General features: G+C 40.2%; 1 protein-coding gene across 3 annotated transcripts in view; it reads left to right on the forward strand.

Moving 5' to 3' along the window:
• The window catches only part of LOC148024308 (phosphatidylinositol deacylase), a 94026-nt gene extending 78684 nt beyond the window's left edge, over nucleotides 1–15342 (forward strand). The window contains exons 18-19 of one of the 3 annotated variants that reach the window (XM_087693934.1): nucleotides 2798–2825; nucleotides 13676–13780. In XM_087693934.1, coding sequence (XP_087550060.1) covers nucleotides 2798–2824 — 27 coding nt within the window. In that variant the 3' untranslated portion in view covers nucleotide 2825; nucleotides 13676–13780. Of the gene's footprint in view, nucleotides 1–2797; nucleotides 2826–13675 lie in introns of all 3 variants that reach the window. The other 2 variants (XM_087693932.1, XM_087693933.1) reach the window with 2 other exon arrangements.
• Nucleotides 15343–15593: the final 251 nt, after the last annotated feature.

Genomic DNA, 15593 nt, shown 5'->3' on the forward strand with positions numbered 1-15593 from the left:
ATAGAATGCCCAAGGGCAAAGGAATGTAGTGTTGGAGGGTGACGTCCACTGGAGACGGATCTCAAGTACACTGACCATTGATTAGAGTGTGGAAGTTGAGGAAAACACCAAATGTTGATTATCGGAGGGTCAGATGATTGAGGCGACAATAGGGAAGGTGCATGGAGGAGAGGGTGGCAGCAGAGGAGTGAGAAGTCGCAGTGAAGAGATAAGGCTAAATGGTGGGCAGCTTGTCTATTTATAGATGTTGAAGGATGTCCCAAAATTAGGCTTGTTGGGACCTTTGAAACTCTCTCGAACCGCACACAAAATTTGTGTTTTTCATTAATTAAACGTGTTTTGGGGCTGTTTAAAAATGCTAATTAGCTATAACGTGTGTTTTAGCTCAATAGGGGTTGCCGTTTTATAAGGCGTGAGATGAGGAAGAAGAGAAGAGGAAGGAGTATGAAAGAGGGAGGAGTGTGAAAGAAGAGAAGTTGGAATGTGTAACAACCCAAAAAAAGGCAAAATTTCAAAAAATTCGCCTATGGACATTTCAGACAGTCCTCTTTTCTTTGGTGGGTACAATTTGAATGCATGCAAACCGTATAGTACGATGCGAAATAAATGTATGGTACTGTATGTGCATGGAATGCAATCGTGGAGTGCTCCAGCTAAGATGAGACAAAGAAGAGCTGGACTGTTGTGAATGATCCCTAAAAGAAAAGTTAGTAGATGGAGCATTATTCTCCAAATCAAGACCATAATGTCTCCTTAGGGGCTAGGGCCTCCATTGAGGAAGTAACTTGAAAAAGTATCAGTGGATCCAAAGATGGATGCATTTTTGTATCTCGCACAAAACCAAGTTCTCCATGATGGCCATAGGGTACTTTTTAGATGAGCATTGGCTTTGATACCATGTGAAGATATGCTAGGGTTTGCATAGAGAAAACATAGAATTTATGAACACAAGTGAAACACAATAACTCAAACAGTTACGCAATAAATGCAAATCCTACATGCAAAATGCAAAACACAAACACAAATAGAGAATAAAGAGAACTTTGAAGTGATTGAATCAATGTTTAAATTAATGAGAGAATGTACAAAATGCTCAAGGATAGAGTTGTCCAATAGCAGCCAGTGGCTCTTGTGGGAGCAAGGTGAGGGAGGTGTCGATGTGTGTCATCCGCCAGAGAGGGATCACAAATGCAATAAACACTAGTTGAAGTAGAGACTGATGAAGAAAAGTATTGAAAACACAAAAACGACTTGATGTCGATGCAAACACAAATCAAGCCAATGCTAGAAAGGGAAAGGGTAGGAGGCTAGAAACCAAAATGTAGTAGTCGTTGGGGTACATCAATGTAATTGCTTGAAGATGATGATAGCTGATCATCGGCAGCAATGAGAGGTTGGGCGACAGCGATAGACCACATAGTAGGAGTTGTTTGGGGCTGGACAGCTAGTGGAAGAGGGCTGGTGGATGAAACCTCCAAGACAAAAATGGGCTGCATGGTGAGCAGCCTATTCTTAGTTTTTATCATACATGTATGATTACTGATGTGGATGTATGAAAAACATATGAAATTTGGAGTAAGATGTCCTATTTCAGACTTGACCCTTTTTTTGGGGGTGCAAAACTTGACCATTTTATCAAAAAAGATGTTACCTACCTATAGACAACATCATATGGTAGTCACCTATCATCAGTGCTTTAATCATGTCTTGACTCCAATGATTGGAAATCAAAGTCTGAATTTTCTTTGGCAAATCAATCTTGCGTCTTGATGATTGAATGCCTTATTGATAGTGACTATTTTGTAGAATCTAAAGTATTGGAATGATGAAACTCTAATATTTCATCCAGCCTAGGTTCCATACCACAATTGGAGGACTTCTAAAATTTGAGAGACTATTGGACATTCTGTACACCATCATTATGGGTTCCTATGTTTCCTAAGATATTGTGATGCACATTTGCAAATGCACCATCATGTGATGCACTCACATTCCCCATGAAAAAATGTTGCGGTTGTTGTCTTGTTTGTGACACAGATAGATTCACCATGCAAAGCATTGAATGGGGCAAAACCATTGAAATAGATTTGTTGCTACTGATAAGGTAAGGGTAACACAACATCATACACACTAGAAGCATGAAAGGGCACAAAAGGGAGCAATGTTTCCAAAATGCAATGACCCAAGTGTCCCCTTTGCATATTTTGATAATATGTTCTTATTCTTGCTCGAAGCCTGTGACTTGCCCATGTACTTTCCAAAGTCTTCTATGGATCCATAATACATGATTTCTTAGCATGTTCCTCTCAATTTGAGGCATTGTTTATCTTAGTTACTCTAGATACATTTTTACTATTTTTGAAAATTGAAATTAGGGCAACATATGATTCAGCCTCAGGGCTTGAATCATACTCCAATCATACTTTCATACCCATATGCGTATGATGTATGAGAAGCTGATGAGCTTACCTATTTATAGATGTAAAAGGGTCCTCTCAAATTAGGGGTTTGCTTATGGGACACACTCTCTCCAGGACTTAGCACCTTTCAATGAAAATTTTGGTAATTTACATGTTTTGGGGCTGTTTTAAAGAGCTAATCAGTTTGTAATTCATTTTAGGTCAACATAGCTTATGTATGATTAATGATCAATTATTTAGCCCCTAATCAATTTAGCAGCTCATTCTTCATTTGGAAAGTTGATATTGGCAATTTTGGGCATTATCTCCTATTGTTGTGTGTTTGGAGAGCTACAACAGCAAGTGATGTGTTTGCTGTTTTTTTGTGTGAAGAGCAGGAGGAGAATGTTTTGCAACCATCTTGAGGTGATGGACAATTGGGAATCGATTCCTTTCTTCTCCTTTTTCTCTCTTGGGCTATGCAAGCTATATTTTACAGCAGATTAGAATTGTGTTTTGCGGTTCATAGCATATCAGGGGTTTATAAAAAGTCAGTCATTTTGGGCGTAGAATTGCTTGCTGAAGACATTCCAACTAAAATCCCCAATTTGCACCTTGTTTCGGGTCACCAAATCATTGAAAATTTGGGGTAGATATAGGGAAAATGTATTCAAACATGCAGTTCTGATTTTTAGCCACTGAAACATCAAATTCAGCTTTCAATCTCAAGGCAAATGCATGGCTGAGAATAGAGTTTATAAATAGCAGGTTTATAGGTCTAAATTACTTCAATTTGATAGTTAATTGAAGGTGGATTGGTTATGGCAAAGTTCTAAGATTGTTGGTCAATCTGGGTGTAAGGCCTCATTTGACAAATCGAATTGGTCTAGGACTCAGATTTTTGCAAATTTGTCAGACATAATAACCTTCGGCTGGGCAAGTAGCCCAAGATGGCCATTAATTAGTGTGTCTCGGACAAGGGCAAGAAGTGCCAAGGTCCGAAGCTCGGGGGATACCCTCAGATTTCTTCCTAAATTGGGCAGGACTTGTCTATTTGGGAACATCGGTCGGGTGCACCATGAAAACAGGCCCTAGAGACCCGATTAGAAGGTGGGAAGAGGGTAAGTTTGGTTGGGAGGTGAGTAAGACACATAGGAAATCTTTTTCTCTTTCTCACATTTGGTATCAGAGGGCGCGGGTTTCCAAAAAAAGATTTGGGGGTTTTTGTTACGACCACACAGGTGAGATCGTGTGGCAGCCGCGAGAGCGCACAGGAGTGGGCAGCGTGAAGGCATCTTTGCAACACACCACAGAAGACAGCGCAGCGCCTCTTTTTGGCGGCACCCACCACAAGGCTCAGCGGCAGCCCAAAATCACACCAATAGCACCACCAAGGCCAAGGCACACTCCATCACACAAGAGAGCTCTCTCTCTTTTACTTGAGAGAATGACTATCTCCCTTTCACCTTTTATCCTTAGTAAATTCCTTGTGGCACTCTACATGTGGGATAGAATCCCGTTTTTACCAAGTTTGTGAGCCCTCCATCCCCTTGTAAAAAAGAAAAGGGTGTTTTTCTCCTCTTTGTGAGCACATTTTTGGAGATCTATAACTTCTTGGTACGACATCCAAATTGCAAATCGATTTCACGAGCTTTGAGAATGATTTGAAGGCAAGCTTCTGAAGTATTATCATTGCTAATTGAGATTGGGAGCATTTCCGAAATTTCGCGCCAAAGTGATCGCTTGAGGCAGGCAAAAATTGGGATTTTTGGGCTCCAACAGACTCCGATTCAAGTTCTGTCAGTTCCTGTGGTTTTCTTGCATGTCGAATTTCAGCATATCTGACTTCTGGTTTTGACTGGCAAGGACATTTCAAATTGCTTTCATGGTGCCAGATACGCTTTATCGTTACCATTTGGGGCTTAAAATTCACTACTTTGAGTGTGTCTATGTATGCTTGAGAGTGTGGATTCTGTGTATTTAGATGTTTATGCATGGTTTCAAAGAGGATTTGCTGATCTATTCAGCTTTGCACTTTTGTTCGAAATGTACAAAGAGGCTTGCTTTTGACATGTATGCTTCTTATCAATCCCAAAAAAAAAAAAAAACATCAATTAATCAATCATGTCAGGCACTAAAGATATGCCTTTGAATGACATTGATGTAGAGGAAGAACCTCTTATACATGATGACGAATTGCCCTCTTTATCTAATGATGTGCGTAATCGTCTTTCTAGTTTGAAAGGCACTATGCAAGTTTTACTTGAACAAATGCAAATTTTAACTCGAAATGCTTTGGATAAAGGCAAGAGACCTTTAGATGAGAGTTTACCTGATGCATGTATGCATGACACACAAGTTATACATGACTCCTTCGTAGTCGTTCCTCCGTTGCCAGAAGCTAAGTGGCAGCTTAAAGACCTTAAGCCGCCTAAGTTCAATGGTACGGCAGCACAAAGGACTGCAGATGCGGTGGAACAGTGGCTCTCTAAATGGGAGCAGTGTTTTAAGTTATGCCATATTCATGAGGATGCTTTAAAGATACAACAAGCTACATATAATCTCATGGATGCCGCGCACCGTTGGTGGCGGAAAATTGAGCAGGATCATGCAGAGCCGTCTACTTGGATTGCATTTAAGACATTGTTTTATAATAATTTTGTCCCTCTAGATGAGCGGACAAGGGCTCTAGATATGTGGTTCTTCATAGCTCAGAAGAGCTACTTTGTCCAAGAATATGCGGACAAGTATAGAGAGATTCTGTTAAAGGTCGTTGAACATATTCCTAACTTTTTGCAAGTGCTTAAATTTGCCATAGGCTTAAAAGAAACCTTAAGGCCACTTGTCAGGAAGGAAAGATGTAAAACCTTGAATGAGGCAGTGGAGCTTGCATTAGTCCTTGAAGATGGGAAGGCCCTGAGATTTCCTTGGACTAGAGGTGCACGCCCTGTGTTTACTCCTGCAGTTGCACCTAATGCTCCTCGTGCGAAGGACACTAGAGAAGTGTATATGATCAAGATTGTGACAGGTGCCAAAGGGAAGGTATCTGCTATGGCTGAGAGAGCCTACAATAAATCCATGCTCACTCCACAGCAAAGGGAGAAAGCAATGAGAGGAGGACTCTGTTACGGATGTCTGGGGTAGCATAAATTTAAGGCTTGTCCCAAGAAGGCAAGAGTTAGTGCTCAAATGGTGCTTAATCCAATGCAGGATGTGGATAAGGCGAGAGATGACCTAGATGAGTCACCTCCACATGACTCTGGTTATCATGAACGGATCTTAGCCGTCACAGTAACAAAGTAAGTACCAGCTGTGCCAAATGCAGTATTATGGCTTCAGGCACAAAAGGGATATCAGTTTGTTAACACTGAGCTCATTGTAATGAAAGGCATAGTGGCATGATGCCCTGTGCGTATTTTATTTGATATGGGCTCTTCAAATAATGTTATTAGCTCTAATCTCGTCAAGAAGCTGAAGCTCAAGACTACCCCTTCATAATATAGTTATTCGGTAGAGCTAGCTGACGGGATGGGTACAGAGACATGGGATCAACGAGTTGTTGACCTCCCTGTACAGATCCAGTCCTATGAGGACAGATTGGATTTTGAAATTACACGGCTTGCAAGATTCGACCTAGTGTCGAGCAAGCAGTGGCGCACAAAGAAGAGACCTATCATTGACTTCTCTTCTCATATTTATTAATTTGAGCACGAGGGCCGACGATTGTTGATTCGCGGAGAACCAGATCTCCAAGAAGCGAAGATTCTCTCGATGACCAAGGCGCTCAAGATTGACTGTAAGTCTCTTTACTTTTGTTATATTTTGAATATTTCTAAATGTCTGTCAAAGGATGACACGGATAAAGGTGGAAGTTCCACAAGTATCCCTTCGGCCTTATCAAGTAAAATAAGAGCCCAACTTTCTGATGTATTTAAATCTGATCTACCTCTTGGTTTACCTCCTCGTAGGAACGTGGAGCATAGGATTGAGCTCGTCCCAAGAGCTAATCCAGTTCCTAGATCCCCTGTTCACGATGAGTCTACAGGAGGAAAATGAAGTTCGTAAGGTGGTGGATGAGTACTTAAGCAAAGGATTGATTAGACCTAGCTTTTCACCCTTTGCAGCCCGTGTTTTACTTGTAAAAAAGAAAGATGGTTCTTTTCGAATATGTGTAGACTATAGGGCTTTAAATAAAATAACTGTCAAGCATAGATATCCTATGCCTCGTATTGATGATCTCTTGGATGCTCTAGGTGGTGCTTCTATCTTTAGTAGTAAGATTGATTTAAAAAGTGGTTATCACCAGATTAGAGTAAGAGATGAAGATATTTCTAAAACTGCTTTTAGAACAAGATTTGGTCAATATGAGTATTTGATTATGCCTTTCGGTTTAACAAATGCTTATGCTACTTTTATGATGTTAATGAATGATTTGCTAAGACCATACATGGGCAAGTTCGTTGTAGATTTTATTGACGATGTGCTTGTGTATAGTAAGAGTATCCATGAACACGAGTCACATTTGGTGACAGTCTTTGAAACTTTGTAGGAAGCAAAGCTTTATGCTAACCCAGACAAGACGATTCTATGTTTAGCAGAGATAGAATATTTAGGTCATATTGTATCTGCCAATGGGATCAAGATGGACCCCAAGAAGGTGGTTGTGATACTTAGCTGGCTGACATCCCAAAATGAAACAACTCTTCGTTCCTTTTTGGGATTGTTAGGATTCTATAGGAGATTTATATATGCATACTTGTATATAGCTGCCCCTATGACAGATTTATTGCAAGATATGGTGCCCTATGTGTGGACATTAGTGCAACAAGAATGTTTTGAGGCTATGAAACAAGCAATTTCTACTGCCCCTGTTCTCAAGATAGTTGATCCTGAGAAACCATTTGTTTTAGAAACAAATGCAAGTAGCATCACGATAGGTGCAGTCCTTAGCCAAGAAGGCAGACCTGTAGCTTTTGAAAGCAAGAAGCTTTCCCCAAGCCAACAGAATTGGCCAATTCATGAACAAGAGCTTTATGCTATTGTTCATTGCCTTAAAGTTTGGCAGCACTATTTATATGGTGCAGATTTTAAAGTTTATACAGATCACTATACCCTTAAGTATTTTTGTAGTTAACCAGATCTTCGAGGGCTCCAAGCTCGATGGGCTGAAATGATGCAAGAATTTCATATGGAAATTCTATACAAGAAGGGTAAGGATAATATTGTTGCTGATGCATTATCTCGTGTAATGTGTCAAATGAGCTTTACAATTTTAGAAAGCTCATTGCTTCAAGAAATAAAGGAAGCACAGTTAGAGGACTCTTATATGGCAAAAATTTATCAGGCCATAGAACAAGACTCTTTGATTAGGGATGGATCAGATACTTCTGTTTCATTATCTACTGTTATTTTTGATAAGGCAAGTTCATTTAAGAACTTTTCAATTGAGAATGGGTTTCTTAAACGAAAAGGCAAGATCTGTGTTCCTAGTGCACGGGAACTACGAAAGAAAGTTTTGTTTGATAACCATGATGTGCTTTGTGCACGATATCCTAGTATTGATAAGACTATACAGCTTGTTAGAAGGACATTTTAGTGGCCAAAGTTAGCCAAGGATGTCTACCAATGTGTCCAACAATGCTTTCAATGTCAAGTTAATAAAGCAAAAAGAGTGAAGCCACCATGTCTGCTAATGCCATTACAAATTCCAGAATCTAATTGGAAAAGTATTTCCATGGATTTCATTGTTGGCTTACCTAGAACTCAGAGACAAAAAGACACTATCCTAGTGATAGTGGATCGCTTTAGTAAAATGGCTCATTTTATAGCCACTCGCGAAACTGTGGAAGCTCCACAAGTCAGATTTGTTTATTGATCACGTGTTTAGGTTGCACGGTCTACCTACGTCCATTGTGTCTGATAGGGATGTCAGGTTTATTGGCCATTCTTGGCGTCATGTCTTTGGTTGTTTAAAAGTGTCTTTAAACATGTCAAGTGGTGATCGCCCAGAAACAGATGGTCAAACAGAAAGAGTCAATCAGATACTAGAAGACATGCTGAGAGCATATGTATCTGATAAACAAATAGATTGGGATACACATTTGTCTTTGTTAGAATTTGTGTATAACAACAGATCTCATAAGGCGACAAGTTTGTCTCCTTTTGAAATAAATTGTGAAATGAATCCAAGTTTTCCTAGTACAGTAAGGTCAGATGAGAAATGCCCTACGGCAGAATTTCTTACTGACATACAGGCTAATATTAAAACTGCTGAAGCCAAGTTACAGTAAGCTGTTGATAGGGCTAAGCATTTTGCAGATAAGAAAATGTCAAGTAGAATCTTTGAATTAGGAGAAAAAGTTTTTTTCCTAGTACCGGCCAAGTCGTCTAGTTTATCGACTAGCAAATGTCCAAAGTTATCTCGAAGATATTATGGACCGTGGAAAATTATTCAGAAGCTAAGTGATGTAGCTTACTGATTGGAACTTCCTCCTAGATGCCGTGTTCATCTAGTGTTTCATTTTAGCAAATTATGAAAGTATATCTCACGTGATGATAATCTAATTGATGGTATGGTATCTTTGCAGGAACAGGATTCAGTTATTGGCCATGGATCAGACAAGATACTAGATCGGAGAGAGAAACGGTTGCGTAATCGTACTCTCCACGAGTATCTAGTTGCTTGGAAGGGTCTACCAGTTACTGATGCTACATGGGAATCAGAAACTCTGATTCGATGACACTTCCCATCACTAATCATTGAGGACAATGATTTTTGAAAGGGGGAGAGAATGTCAGACATAATAACCTTCGGCCGGGCAAGTAGCCCAAGACGGCCATTAATTAGTGTGTCTCGGACAAGGGCAAGAAGTGCCAAGGTTCGAAGCTCGGGGGATACCCTTAGATTTCTTGCTAAATTGGCCAGGTCTTGTCTATTTGGGAACACCGGTCGGGAGCATCATGAAACAGGCCCTAGAGACCCGATTAGAAGGTGGGAAGAGGGTATATTTGGTTGGGAGGTGAGTAAGACACACAAGAAATCTTCTCTTTCTCACAAAATTCCTCAATTCATTGATTGAATGTGGTAGCAATGGGAGACCATGCATTCATTTTTCAATGGTATGCTGGTCAACATGGGATTGATTGCAGCTCTATATGCTTGAAGACATATTGGTTTGAGGGTGTAATTGAGATAGATTCAAAGCTTGTTGGTCAAGGTTGATGAGAGTAACTGGTGACGTAGTGATTGGAGTGAATTTGGTCCATTGAAGAGCCAGATATGTGTGGTTCTTGTGAAGGCTCATATTCAATATTAAAGAAATATCGTATGGCGCACTCACCTTGAGGACCAATTTGGTGTCATCTATTGTGCAAGAGCACTCTAGCTCTTAGGTTCTCTATGTCATTTATTTTCTTTGCTGAATTGAGGAGTATGCTATGTTACTTTATGCTCACTGCCTTATAAAACAGACGTACGGGCTGGTTTCACAAATTGCAAATCCTTGTTTAAACCTTGAACAAAGAAGGAATTATGAATTTCTTGAGCAAGTGTGTGAGAGTTTGTTGTATTAGAGTATGGAATTGAGCAGTGTAGTTTTGTACATCCTGGTCACCTTGCTTGATTGTCCGTATACTCTTCACCATTCGAGGTATCATCTTATCTTGATGTAACCAATAAAGAGAAGCTTGCTTAGCCTCGTCATATGTAGCAAGATTAGCAGTTTCCTACTCCGCTAGCTAGGACTGGGTCACTTTGCACAATGTTGATTCAAATACTGCCTCTTATTGCTTTGGGGCCACATGATTTGGACCATATTGCGGGGGAGTTTCGGAAACGGGAAAAATTGGAGTTTCGGCCAATTTTTGGAAACGGGGAAATGGTGTTTCGGATTGTATACTAAAATAAATACAGTATTATGTCGGTATGTAAATATATCAATGCCTATAATAACATGTACCCAAATTTCATGCAAAACTTTTGAGTCCATGTCATATGATTGCAATCATGATTCATTACACATGTCATGACTCACGAGTGAAGATTGGAGAGTCAAGACTCAATGGTTGAAACTTAAGACAACGTAACACAATTAAGACTCAATTTTCAAAACTTACGACAACAAAATGAATTATAATTTATGAATTATGAATCATCTATGATCTAAAGAGCAGTGAAGATTGACATGAAGAACAGTGGAGACTGACATCAAGAACAATGGAACAAGAATCAAGATGCATTATAAGTGAAGTCAAGATACAATGATACATGTAACTACGTTATGTGAATAATCCATCAAAACTCCAAAGTCCAGTGAGCACTGAGCACTGTGTACTAGTCTCTAGACTCTAGTAACTTCTGAATAATAAGTATCAACATCAATGAACAACTGGCAACTGTAGTTTGGTCAATAAGGCCCGATGTCTTTGTTGGGAATGCATGCCAAGTGGTCTTTCACGTGCGTTACGCTTCCTAATTTCTCCAATCCACAATATTTGCACGGCCACTTCATTGATCCGCCGGAGCCCTCGTATCTCTTGATTGGAGTGATGTGCCTTCAATATGGATACGGCGCCATGATTAGGCTTTAGGTAATGGGAGGAGGAGGACGTGGCGGGAGTTGGAGTGCCCTAAAACGGACCACAAGATGCCGAAATGCCGGTCTGCCATTTCGACAGCCCCGAAACGCTGTATCAGGGTACTATGACTTGGACAATTGAGGGAATACACATCCTCAAATTGCTGAACATGAGCATCCAGATGTTCCCCATCTTTGTCGGAGAATTCGGAAAAGCTTAAGTGCGTAGGGTCTGGCGGTGATTTGTTGTTGTTGCTAGTATACCACCATGATCGTATTGGTCTAGAATAATTTTGGGGTAAGATAAAGGACTATATAATGCAAGCGGCTACTTTGAGCTTGCTTGACAGTTGTGAGGGTTCGAAAGCAACCAAAAAGTAGGGATGCTACCCCATCAAGATTCCTTATGTGTAAAGGAATCATGATGAGCAGAGGTAGTAGATCCTAACACCTTTGGGGATCCGAATTCTGCCCCTTACACTTGTGCTGTTGCCCATGATGGGAGAGAGCGGAGGTAATGGTTGGCCCTATGATCACACGCACATTCATCTGCACTTGGGAAAGTTGGATCATCATCGTCGCCAAGTCTAATCATTAGAACAAGCCATAGATTGTCACTTACACCCAACATAGGGTGCGGAATGGCATTAACTTGATTGCACCATTAACTTGATTTTACTCAGTTCAGTATTGTTCAGAAAGAATGATGAATATGGAAGTCGCAATCACAACTTCAAAAAGAACAATAAAATGCAATAGAGCTTGCATAGAGAATAGGCAGATAATCATATTAATGCATTGGTACATCAGTAGTACTAGAGTGGCACATATATCCTAAGCAACACATAACCTATTGGACACGACTCGTGGCTTTTGGCATCAGTGAGCCCAGCCTGTCCGGTGCCCAAATAGGAACCATGGTCTTCAGCAACAATTATGATCTTGGTAAATCATGGTTGATTTTGGCGTGTTGATAGCAAGATTGTTGCTGCAAGCCCATGCTAGTGTGAGTGTGTAGTTTGAGTAGCAAGAGTTGGAATGTTTGTTACTGAGGAAAGATTGATCAAGTTCGTCTTGGATGGGTGGGCAGAGGCGTGCCCTACATAGTGCTGGAGTGTGCCAGATTGCACATTTGATGGAGTACAGGTTGGATACCTATTTTGTTGTATGCATACATAGCATTGCTATATCGTTCTTGCCTTTGGTTCTCTTATGTTTTCTTCAGCTATGTATTTAGGGCCTAGTGTCTTACACATTTAGTGGGTGTCGCTTCAATTATTGTAGCTTGCATTGGAAAGCTTGTGCCACAATGATGCTTATGATAGTAAGTATTAGCAGGCAGCTATGCAATCTGAGTTAGATGCTATTTAAAAAATTGGCACATGGGAGTTATGCGACTTACCTTTTGGTAAGTGCAATAACTGTAAAAGGTGGGTGACAAACTCAAAAGAAAGGCTAATGGTATTGATTGCTGTAAAGCATGTCTTGTAGTGAAAGAGTGACTTTTAATGCAAAAATTGCACCAAAACCACGAGATGTTATTGCAGCACCTTATGATTGGCAAGTTGAATGTCAAGACAACGTTCTTACATAGTGATTCAATATGATGTTTATGTATCTTAGCCACCTGGCTTTGAGATTTAAGGGGCATGAACATAGAGTTGCACTTGCGGAAATCACATTATGGTACTTGCGGAAATCATGTTATGGTGTGAAGCAAGTACCTCATGCTTGCTAGGAGAAAATATATGTCTCTGATTGGCAGTAGATGGTTGAGTAGTTGCTAAGGAGGGCTAAGAACTGCAGTAACAGAACTATGGCTTTCACAAAAGCTTCTTATTATAGTTAAGCACAAAAATAGTGAGAAAGACAGTTGAGATGGGCATATTTCTTATCTATGTTTCACTTTAACATAGATCATACCGCCTGGAAACAAAATGTTGCTGTAAATGCTTTGTCAAGGAGACCTCTAGTGAATGGAATCACTATATGATTCATACAAGCTGTACAATGATGATTCTAAAAAGGAGGATTTTGCTTGACAGTTCACAATGATGGCATATTAGAGATTATTTCATTTAAGGTCCACTCTTCTCATCAGGCCTCACATGTTGCTGTTATTTCACTCATGGGAAGAGAGATCTTCATGGTTGGACTCAGTGCAGTGGAGGCCACACAAGAGTTGGTTGACAACTCTCTGGTGTTAGTGGGTAATGGAATATCTACATGATCCTGTGGCACAGGGCTTTAGTGGGAGGCTTTTGACTTGCGTTATGACTGCCCATCTTGCTGCCAGAAGACTTATCAAGCGTGTGGAAATGAAATGTGCTGAATACTCAAAATCCTGCAAGCAAATTATGAAAAGTTAACTCCTCTAGAGGTTTCCAATCCAGTAGCCCTGATGCTTAGTTGTGGCCATGAACAGGTCTGGCAGAGGGAGTTCAAAGCAGTACTAATGGAATGGTTTTGAGAGTCTTGCTATGGTGCTCTGTTTTTTTGAGATTTACATTTCTTGTTCTTTATGGAGAAAAAGGCTGAAACTCAACCTAAGTCTCTTGATTTCTAATTTTCTTGTAATTTCTGTGTAAGGTGTAACACCAAAACTAGTAAACTTTATTCTCTTTTTAGCCACACAATTTATAGGTTTGAGTGGTAGAGTATCAATCAGTGAATTTGTACTGAGGCAGATATTTTTTGCAGAGGCTGGGGATGGACAGGACTTTACCATGGCTCCTTGATGCATCTCTTTCATTCAGCATCATTATTCATGGATTTGTGGGAAGTAAACTAGATGTGAACATCCCATTGGTTCCCCTTCCACATTTGTGGGGTGCACCACTCAGTGACTGTGGTTTGAGTTTTGCGTATGGTGTTGCTGGTTTGTATTCCTACTTAGCTGGACTAAGCCTAGCTCCCTACAGAATCTTTTATGCATTGGCAGTCATTGGTGTGCTAATTGCAGCAATTAAGTACCTAGAAAGAAGAGGTAAAACAAAAGGAGACTATAGCTCAAGGCGGCGCCATTTTCACAGACACTAGTAGCTGTTGCATACTTGTTGGAGCTGTTGCTGGCTTTCTTGCGAGTGATGTATTTTTTTCTCCAAGAAGAGCCTTTGAGCTTTTTTCTTAAATGGAAGGTTAAGGGCAGCTCATATTGGTGGTTTGGGGTCCAACTGACTAGCTTCAAGCCAAGGGAAGCCAGCCATACAATATGGTCAAGCTTAAAGTTAATGCCTTTGGCCAACCTTCCACAACTTAAAACTAACCGAGGCAAGTTTGGCACTACCCTTGCCAAACCTGGTTCTCACTGATCAATGAATATATGGCCTTGTGCTGGTTGTCTCAAAGTCAGCTATTTCATGACTGGGACTGAGGTGTAACATACAAGGCCACTGATTTTGTATAGGCATTGCCTCCATATATGCAATTTATATGCTTGACAGTGAGTGCAGTTATGGCTGAGGATAGTATGTACTTGATGCTTTTGAAAGGGAGTTGATGACAAGGTGGCACAAACTAGTTCTCCAGATTGACTGGTGGATCAGTGTGACAGCACCTTTTCAACCATGACATATCAAGATGATAGGGTACGGGCTCACTCTACCCATAGCCCGAGTTCCCTTTTTCCTGATCAAACTTTTGTGAAGCCTGAAATGGATAGAATTGTTGATTTTATGAAGTCAGTGGGAATCAAATAGTTTGTCAGAATGATGCATTAGATGCTTTGATTATTCCTCTTGGGTGCAATCTTAGAGCACAAATGGCAAGTGCAGGAATTTAATGGCATGCTAGCAAGTTCGGCTCTGCTTCTGTTGTTATCTGTACAAATAATATGCTGGGTTAATGCCTTAAAAAGTGAGCGATCTCGCCTCATGAGAGGAATTGGCCTCTTGTATTTTATTGTCTTAGGATGAGGAGCCACATCAATTGATATGGTGGGAAAACAAAAGAGGTGGAAGTATAGTAGTGCATCTTAAACATATGAATTGAAAACTGGCTTGACTGATTTGGTGCTTCTATCAAGATTGTTGTAAGAGGTTGGCACTTTTTGTTGGAATGGTAAAGGCTTGAAGAATCCTTATAGAGTAAGAAACTGTGAAGTTGTTGCTAGAGCCAAGGTCATCATGGATATCATAATAGTAGTTAGAGTGTGTTTTTGAAAAAAATTATGTATTTGGATTGGAGTCCATGTCATGCGTATCATAATTGTAGTTGGAATTAATTGTGTGAATTGTCGGGTTTCTTATCTCACGTGGACTTGAAACCCGGTCTTGATTGTCACTTTGAAGAATTGAACAAGATCAATCCTATTGTATGACCAAGCAAGGTTGGGTGATAGCTTGATCTTCCATGAAGAACTAAGGGCATACAAATATTGATTTAAATAGTGCTTACACGTGCATGCATTTATTGATATGTATGTAATTTGTGAAAAATGCCTTGCAATCTTTAATAAGAGTTGGTTCATGTTGTGTCCATCCAATTGTATGGTACAAATAGGACTTGTACAATGATGCTATTGGTGCTTGGTTTTGTTGGGGTGTGCTTGTTATATTCACAATGCAACTACAGATCTAGATTCTTTTTGCAAATTTACAGGTTTTTTAGAATGTGCAAT

The sequence above is a fragment of the Lygodium microphyllum genome, chromosome 15, assembly GCF_053477565.2.
Source record: "Lygodium microphyllum isolate KBCC chromosome 15, Lygodium_microphyllum_v1.1.10, whole genome shotgun sequence".
NCBI classification, from domain to species: domain Eukaryota; kingdom Viridiplantae; phylum Streptophyta; class Polypodiopsida; order Schizaeales; family Lygodiaceae; genus Lygodium; species Lygodium microphyllum.